The sequence below is a fragment of the Cryptotermes secundus genome, unplaced genomic scaffold (genome assembly GCF_002891405.2).
Source record: "Cryptotermes secundus unplaced genomic scaffold, Csec_1.0 scaffold1679, whole genome shotgun sequence".
Lineage (NCBI taxonomy): Eukaryota > Metazoa > Arthropoda > Insecta > Blattodea > Kalotermitidae > Cryptotermes > Cryptotermes secundus.
In genome coordinates this window covers 391871-401543 of record NW_019743676.1, presented here as the reverse complement: position 1 = coordinate 401543, position 9673 = coordinate 391871, and the positions used below count along the sequence as shown (strand labels likewise).

Below are 9673 nucleotides of genomic sequence, written 5' to 3'. Positions count from 1 at the left end.
AAGGACGATGCTACGGGGAAAACTCAAGCGTTTGAGTAGTTTTCCCATTTCAAAAATGGTGAAATGTCAATTTATGACAAACCTCGTTCTGGTCGTCCTTCCACGGCCCGAACACATGAAAATGTTGAAAAAATTCGTGAAACCATCAAGGAAGATCGATGACGGACCATTGAAGAAATTGTGGAGCTGTCGGGAGTGACTTGGAGCTCAGTGGCCAGATTTGTGGCAGTCGGGCGACTGGTTTTTCCATCATGACAATGCCCCTGCTCACACAGCCCTGTCTGTATGACAATTCTTGACCAAAAATGGTATGACCCCTGTTCCTCACCCTCCATACTCACCCGACCTTGCCCCGTGTGACTGTTTTTTTTTGTTTCCTCGAATGAAAAGAGACATGAAAGGAAAAAACGATGGAGGCGCTGTCAAGCATCTCAAAAGATGAATTTAGACAATGTTTTGAAAAATGGAATAAAAGACTAGACAAGTGTATTAGTGTAAGTGGAGAGTACTTTGAAGGGGCTTGAAGGTTTGTGCTTAAAATTTGAATAAACAAGTTTAAAAAAAAATAAGTTCGGTTTCTTTTGGGTACCCCCTCGTATGCACCCAAAATTTACAAATAACAAGATTACAATTCTTGCTATTTAACTTAATACTGATTTTTTAATGATAAAATCTCTCCTTGATAAGAAAAATGATGGCATGCCTTGACAATTTTAGCACCTTGTTCAATGTGCTCTGAGTTGAAAAAGTGTGAAGATCTCTCGTCTAAACAGTGATTCAGCTTACCCTGATGGCCACCTTGAGTGAACGTTGGCCGCATCTGCGTCCCAAACACAGCATTCTGCTGTTGCGACATCAGAACATGTCTCCATTCAGCACCACTTCCTCGCCCACCAATGTTGATACCATCTGGTCCAATGCTGACATTCGGTGGCCTCTGGTTATTACGTCCACCTGGTGTCACATATGTGCCCGCCATCCTGTGCTGGTGCTGCACAATTCCACCAGGTCCTCCAATATACATGTTGCCCCCACCACCATGAAGTGTCTGCTGCTGTTGCTGTGGTCGCATCATCGGACCTGAGAAAAGTTCAATCTCAGGGTAACCGACGTCCTACAAATTCATGGTAATCATCGTCATAATAATAATATACGCCTTACCTATCTATCTACAGATTTAACAAGACACAGATGACTGGCCTTGGTACCCAGGAACGACAGGGACCACAGACCATGTCCTTCGACTGGCCCTCAATCACAGCCTTCTGCAATCATATCCTACTATGCCCCACCCACTGCAGAGGAAACGTAAACTGTAAGGCTATTCTGGCTCTGATACCACTCCCAACAATTTGCAAACTACCTGCTGGTAGTAGCCAAGACTGCCATCTATAAGACGTCTCTGGCAACAAACAGTAACCATTGCCACACGCCAGACGAGTACAAGTTCCACATGAGGCAGCAATACAGACTGCACATAGAAATGCAGTACAGTCTGTGGACAAATGATCTGTATACTTCCATCCACGATGGAAGGATCACACTCAATCAACAGATTTAGAGGCTGCAGTGCAGTATGGCTGACTGCCTCTCAGATTCAGTCCACAACCACCCAACTTTATAACTATTCCTTACTGTAAATTTTAACTTATATTATTGTTAATAAAATTATCAGAAAAATATACCTACCTATCACAATTAAGAGATCAAAAAATTAAATGAACTGTAGTTTGATAAGTTTTATTTCCTGACGTACTATCTGTATACAATTAAATGCAAGTTTATATCAGTGTTTTATTATTATTATTACCGTTATACAATTCTGGTATAAAAACACCCCACTTTGTGTGTGCTACATGTTTTGGCCTATTGTGGCCATCATCAGGTACAGAGAGCTTTTACAAGCACCCCTTTCTATCTTCCTCCCTACACTGGCCAATGTTTACACATTGGGAGTGCACTGTACCAATATGTTGCTTATGTAATGCCTTTATTACTAAATATTAAACATGTATTCTAGGGAAACACTGGCACCAATCCCAGAGAAGCTTCTTGAAATATCCGGCGAGTCCCAACATAAATATCATTGACTCATCTACACCAATAAAAGCAAGTATGAGAGCGCCCCTAACAGGATTAGGAAACATTGTAGTCAACTCCATAGCATTTACTGCAACTGACATCACCATTTCATAACAGAAAATAAGGATGTATGTGTATAATGGGGGCAGTCTACACATATATCCTATGTGACACAACAGGATGCATATTATTAAGACATAAGACTAAGTAGAGGGGACTCTCACCCCAGATACTTCTAAAGTCTTAAGGTTTTACACATATGAACTGAAAGAAGATACAGCCCCTGATGATGGTCTTCCAAGACCATAACATGTTGGGCTCTCTGCAACAGTCTACTCAGGCAACAAATGAGATAAACTTTGATAGTAATTTTCATTTGATTTTAATGAAGGAATCAGCCCAACATATGAAGCAGGGTGAAACACATGACTGCATGACCATATAACAATGATCTGCACAAATTTACTTTCCAGAAGCTACAAGTATTTTGCAGAAGCAGTTTTATTCCTTTGTTAAATAAGTGTGACATACTTTGTAAGAATACAATCTATGAATAAATTTTAGAGAAGAAAGAGAACTGATATGAAAGGCAGGGAAGAATTTGATTATACTACTAACCCAGAGCCACATCCAAAAAATAGGACACCAGCTAGGCCCACCCACTCCTCACTAATGAAAGAGGAGTGCATATTAAATGACAAAAATGTCAAAAGAAATTCAGTGAATCAAAACTCTGGCATTAGCCTTGCTATCAACATGAAGGGACAATACTAACACATACAAGCAAAAAGCAGTTACCACTCTTCCCCTGGCTGTAAGCAAACTCATATACTGGTTTCATAGAATGTTGGGAAATTGAGTGGCTGCACACCTGGCAGCTTCTCAAGAAGGGCTAAGCTCCATGGAGCTAATGAGCTCTGATAGGAGCAGAAATGTGATTTTCTGATGATGAATTACACCAACAGGCAAACAGGACTGTGTCCTGTGAGCAAGTAAGATCACCTTAAGAAAATGTAATGGCCATACCTGAGGGGGGCATTGGTTGTTGTCCGACTCTTCTCATGTTCACTGTTGTAAACCTCTGTTGCTGCTGCTGCTGGCCCATGAGCATGAGCTGTGGGTTAGCCTTGTACTCTGGAGGGGGTGGACGCGGAACCATGCCCGCCATATGGGACTGTTGTTGGAGAACCTGCTGTTGTGCTCGTAACATCTGCTGCTGCTGCTGTTGTTGTTGTTGTTGTTGTTGTTGTTGTTGCTGCTGCTGCTGTATCAACTTATGTTGCTGTTCCAAGGCTTGTCTACTTCCGACAGTGGCATCCACCCCTGGACGCCCTGCTGCACCACCTGGACGCTGACGTAGGCTCTGCTGTGTGAAGTTGATGGTCTGGGACTGTGAAACAGTATAGGTGTCCCCAGGAGCTGGACCAGATCCTGATGGGGCAGGTGCTGCTTGTTGCTGGCTGAAATACATCCCTTGCTGGGCTGCTACAGACACAACCGGCTTCAGGTCCCCACTTAGCTGCATGTGTTGCCCTGCAGTCACCTGCAACAGTGCAAGGCACATAATGACAAACACATTTCTCTTTGAGACATTCAAAATAGAACACAGCGTTTCAGAAATTGACTGTGTTTTCTGAAGCTCATTAAATGTGACCAGCAGTCATGTTCTCACTACAGAAAATGGAAAGAAAACTTGCATGAAGAATCACAAGTTACAGTCCTCGAAGTTGCTGGTCCAACATTTCAGGGGAACCTATGTAGCAGACCACATGGCTGCTTTTTCACTTTCTTAATCTACACACATTCGGTAGCACTCCTCGGATGGGGGATCAGCCCGTCGCAAGGCAGCTACCTCCAAACAGAATAAAGGCACATGGGCATCCATGCCTAAGACCCTGCGACCAACTGCGATAGGCGATCAGGGAAGCGTGAAACTGCAAATTCGTCAAAACCCCGAGGATCCATTTTTATTTACGATGACAATACTACATACTATGAGAAAGTAAAAGTGTAGTCGAATGCCCTGGGCGAGTGGATGGCACTCCTGCAACGTATTCAGAAGCTCCCGTGTTCAAGACTCGGCCAGGAGACCGGCTATCTTGGTCGAGATCAATTGTGGTTTTCCTCCTTCCAAGTGAATGCCGAAATAGTACCTGAAAATAAGCAACGGTGTTTCCTTCATCGTGTATTCCAATTCACGGATCTCCCTACCACTCTAAGCTATACAGTGTGAGCTACTAACAGCGTTACTAATACAAAGATGGTTAAATACTGAAAGACGTTGGCTGGACAGAGGCACAAGAAACTGAAATGACGCACGCCTTGCCTTGCCTCGCCGCACCATCTGTAACTGACATCAGGGCCAGGAATGTTGGCTATTGTAATATAACCTGAAAGTTACTGGTGCCCGCCTTCAACAGAGATTCCGGAATTCTACTCGCGACCTGTGCTGTACGATGAAAATGAAAAGGGTTACAGGATTTTTAGAGATTTCAACAGGAGTTTATAAACATAACTACAGAAATCGTGCCCTTCAATGTGAAAGAAAAATCTTCATTCCAAATCTGTAAGCAGTTTGTTTCAAAGGGGGACACGGTAGCATAGTTGGTTGAGGCACTCTGCTACAAGCCTGAAGGTCGCGGGTTCGAGTTCCGAAGAAGTGGTTTTTTTAAATTTACCTAATCCTTCCTGCTGCATTGCGGCTCTGGGGTCGACTCAACCTCTAACAGAAATGAGTACCAGGAATATTCCTGGGGGGAAAGGGCGGCCGGCGCGTAAGGTTCACCTCACCTCCATCTGTGAGCCGATTGTCTAGAAAATGTGGGAGCCTCGACGTCTGACAACCTTATGGGCCTCCACGGCCGGTTACAGGGATAATTTACTTTTATGTTTCAAAGCCTCATATATAAAATATTCTTTCGTAATTACTACTCTCTCCTTGGTCACCGTCTTACGTCATGGCAAAAAAGTTGATCTTCAATTTATTCTATGGAACTGTGGGTATCCAGAGAGTGAGTGCGATGTAGAACTTGTCCCAGAATGCGCACGCACCTCACGCTAGCTATTTGATTGGCGCGACTGAAATTTATCATGTCACTGACTTCGCTTCCATCAAATCACTTGCTTTATCGCGAATTTCATTATATCTTCCGTGTTACACAAATATCTGCCCAAATAAACACTGCGCACTTTCCGCACATCCAAGGCCATAATTTCCCTCATTAAAAGACGATAGTGTTACTCTCTCACCGAAGTTTCAGTTACCCTCCGAAAAACCGTTCAAGTATGTCATTAAAACGGCCAATCTGGGAAAAGGAGGGTAAGCATTCTGGCACACTTCATGACGTTTCTACGCGTACAATCATCGCGAAAACCGTGAAACTTGCGAAAGCGCGTTTGGCATACAATTTGTACTTCATTTTCGTCCCCAACTTTTGTTTGAAACATCTTTCGCTCCGATAAAAAACATGACAGCTTACGGCCGCATAAACGCACGTAGTTTTCCATGTGAACTGCCCGTTACTGTCGTCGGGGGTTAACCCAAACTGCAACGTCACGTAGCTTTCCACGTGAAGTGCCCGTTATTGTTGTCGGTGTTTAACCCACACTGCAACGTCACGTAGCTTTCCACGTGAAGTGCCCGTTATTGTTGTCGGTGTTTAACCCACACTGCAACGTCACGTAGCTTTCCACGTGAAGTGCCCGTTATTGTTGTCGGTGTTTAACCCACACTGCAACGTCACGTAGCTTTCCACGTGAAGTGCCCGTTATTGTTGTCGGAGGTTAACCCACACTGCAACGTTTCAATAAAACCCAGTTAATCATATCAGTACAAAATATCACTAAAATGGTTTGGCGGTTCTCGTTATGTTACGAACGGACAGACATGTCACAGCAAATACGCGTATTCTTTTTGGGGGATTTTCGTCATGAACGCATCAAAAATTGTCCTTGGAAATAATAAAGGACAGAGGCACGATACCCCATTATACGAGGGGCGTTCAAGTTCTAAGGGCTCCGATTTTTTTTTCTCAGGACTGGGAGCAGATAGACACATGCGGTTTAGTTTAAAATACGCGTGCACTCTTTGTGAATGCGTGACAGAGATGGCAGCACTCTACGGCACACAGAACTCTAGTGGTAGCAGCGAGAGTGAGGACTGTTTCTGATACTTAAAATGGCGACGTTTCCGTTACAAGAACAGCGAGTAATCATTTGTTTTCTCCACTTGCGTGGTGCGACACCCATTGAAATTCATCGACAGCTGAGTGAGACGTGTGGTGATGGTGTCATGAATGTGAAAAATGTGCGTTCGTGGGCGCGACAGTTCAAAAAGGCCGAACGTCTTGTAACAACGAACCAAAAATATCTCGGCCTCGCACCAGCCGGTCTGACAACATGGTCGAGCGAGTTGAGAAAGTTGTTTTGGAGAATCGCCGATTGAGTTTGGAAAACATTGCCTCCAAAGTTGGCATTTCCGTGGGATCTGTGCACAAAATCCTGCATGAAGTCCTGCGAATGCGGGAAGTGTCCTCCAGGTGGGTGCCACGAATTCTGACGGATGACCACAAGGCTGCACGCATGGCAATTTGCCAGGCGATGTTGACACGTGATGAAGGCATGAATGACTTTCTTTTCATCAACTGTGACAATTGATGAGACATGGATGCCGTTTTCCAATCCGCTATTGCATCAGTGGTCAAAACAGACTCCTACAGAAGCGTTCGCAGCGGCCATGGAATCGTGGCATTGACGTTGTGAAAAATGTGTACGGCTGCAGGGAGATTACGTTGAAAAGTGACATAAGTTTCGAATTTTTGTATGATTATTGTGTGAGAAAAAAATCGGAGACCTCAGAACTTGAAAGCACAACGTACATTCAATTTACGTATTTTCTGAAGAAGAAGAAGAAGAAGAAGAAGAAGAAGAAAAGGCATAACCTGGATAACTCAGTCGGTAAAGTCACGATTTTTCTAAATATGTGTTAACAGCAGTGGGATCTTGTCACGTCATCTCAGAGGTCTGCAATTGTTTCCCTGCCACCCCCATTCTTCAACAGTTTCTGAGCCCTACCAGAATAAAACTATTTTAACGAGCAACGCGGTTGCATACTGCCACCGGTAAGCCTTCAAATGGCCCCTCCACTGGCTTACCCGCGATCCTATTGGCTACTGCGGAGAGGAAGCCGTCAAATGGCGCCTCCATCAGCGTTCCCTTGAAATTTTCGCAACTGTCGCGGTGACATCACATACATATGAAAGCGGTATTTCATTTGCCTGTCACTCCCATCACTTATCACGCGTTCCTAACATTGCATCGTGGTCATCTGTGTTACGGCTCCATCATCAAGTAGGAATGTATTGCCTCCACCTTCAGAATGTTTAGTTGTCAGAACTTCAATTCTTATTTACATTTGCATTATAACTAGGTACCGGAACAGCGTAGCCGGTAGAGGACTAGCTACAGAGTGGGCTACCGAAGGTCAGAGTTCGAGTCCCGGTAGGTTCAAGAATTTTCTCTTCTCCGAGTCGTCCAAGACCGGCTCTGGGGTCCACCCAACCTCTTATCTAATGGGTACTGAGGGCTCTTTTGCCGGAGGTAAAGCGTAAGGGGGGCCGGCCACCGTAGCCGAGCGGTCTTAGGCATGTACTGTCTTCGCTCGCTCGGAAGCCGGGATCGTGAGTTCGAATCCCACTCAGGGCATGGATGTTTAGTTTGTGCGTGTGCGTTCCAAGAAGTCCTACTGAATGTGTAAGATCTAGAAAAACCAAAGTGAACGGAGAAGTTCATGGAGGTAGGCCTAGGTCCACTGGGGCTGTAGTGCCAAGGAAAAAAAAAACGTAATGGGCGTAAAGCTGACCACTCACCTCCAGCTAGTGTCGAGCTCAAGAATATGTGGATCTATGCATCCACTCCCACATACGCTCTTCATGGCGTAGTGCTTAATTAGTTAAGCACAGGGACTTTACCTTATTATAACTGGGTATAATTCGGTTCGTGGTCGAAGAAGCGCCACTGGAACAGATTTCTCCCCGAGTTCCTTCGGTTTCCACCTGCTAATTAAACATTCCACTAATATTTCTTATCACCGCCCCCTGTGGTGTACGATAGCCCTGACCTGGTCTTCAAGTTGGGTGTTGGCACTTGGATGATCGAAGAATAAATTAAATGAAGTTGAAGTGCTAGTTCAGTTCATGTAGCCAATGTTAGGGAAAAGAACATCCATGATGTTTCATTTTTTTTTGCGTTAATTTCAATCCTTTATCATCTTGCATTGTGTACCGGCTTCTCTATGCAGGTGTCGCACGAGGAAACGTCCTATATTCTAGGTCATAGTATCGCTAATTAAGCAAAAAAGAGTGTATAGGTTGTAACCGTACGTCCCTCGCCAAAATTATTTAATTAAGTGCATGACGAATTGAGGCACTGTTTCTCACCATGAGAGATGCTCCTCCGGCGAGATACGATCCCGGGACCGTCTAGTTGTAATTCAGCTATAGTCCTCCTTAGGCTTGGGGTGTCACTACTGTCCCTAACCTCGCCATTTTGCTCCTACTGTCATAAACCAATGAACTGACCTTGTGCGAGACCGGTCAGGAGGGGTTTTGAATTCCCTGCTCCTGTGCCTTGAAGACCTACAAAGGGTTTATGATGGGCATCTCGAAAAATAGGAATGTAGGACAGATGCCGGGCTCGACCCTCGGCTTTCTCTTATTTTCTTGTTTTGTTTTATGCCCACTGTGGACTTGTAAAGAGAGGGCAGTCGGTTATAGGGCGCGGAGGACAGATGTTGAAATGTAGACAGACAACAGAGAAGTGTTTTACAGTAGGGGTAGCGAGTAGGATGGACAGAGCGGCTAGCTCGGAGGACTAGTAAAGAGAGAGCAGTTGTTTACAGGGGGCGGAGGTGGACAGCTGAAAAGGGGGTTACGGGAGGGTAGCTACGGGTGGCGTGTATGGTCTGTGAGCTCGGGGCAAATTGGTGTACAAAGGTTAAGTGTGACGGAGCGGAAAGCTGGGAGGTATAAAATAAAGATTAATCCCTGTGTGAAATTTTAAATTAGTACTTCAATACACGGTGTGTTCTGGAGATGCCTGATTTATTAACCCCGAAGTGAGTTCCACTCCCATTTCCGAAGCACCCGTATCCCTAAGGTCAGGGGTCTCCAACTTTTTGAACCGCGGGCCACATTAGGTAATTCAGCACTTTCAACGGGCCGGATAAAATGAGAAATTAATAACTGTCAAGTATATGAGTTTTATTGAAAGCACACAATTTCATAAACTAAATACAAAGTACGTCAAAATAAATTATCGTATATTAATGACAACAGACAGTAGTACCAAATGCTCATATTTTCATCACAAATTATAATAAAACAATTAATGTGAATGATTGAACTCTTTTTGCATTCTTAAAATCTGATTAAATTGAGGTTCAAATTTTGAAACGCTAATCTCAAGTAACGACTTTAAATGTTCATCGGATAAATTTGCCCTGTATTTCGATTTGATGTACTTTATCTGGGAAAAAAGTTTGTTCACACAGATATGTCGTCCCAAAAATGGAGATAAATTTACAAGCAAATTT

General features: G+C 44.1%; 1 protein-coding gene across 4 annotated transcripts in view; it reads right to left on the bottom strand.

Annotated features, from left to right (window-relative positions):
• Window positions 1–9673, bottom strand: part of LOC111874277 (neurogenic protein mastermind) — a 154002-nt gene that overhangs the window by 5578 nt on the left and 138751 nt on the right. For all 4 annotated transcript variants that reach the window (XM_023869640.2, XM_023869641.2, XM_023869642.2 and 1 more), the window contains exons 3-4: window positions 3109–3625; window positions 787–1080 (exon numbers count right to left, since the gene is read on the bottom strand). In XM_023869640.2, the coding sequence (XP_023725408.1) occupies window positions 787–1080; window positions 3109–3625 (811 nt within the window). The remainder of the gene's footprint in view (window positions 1–786; window positions 1081–3108; window positions 3626–9673) is intronic.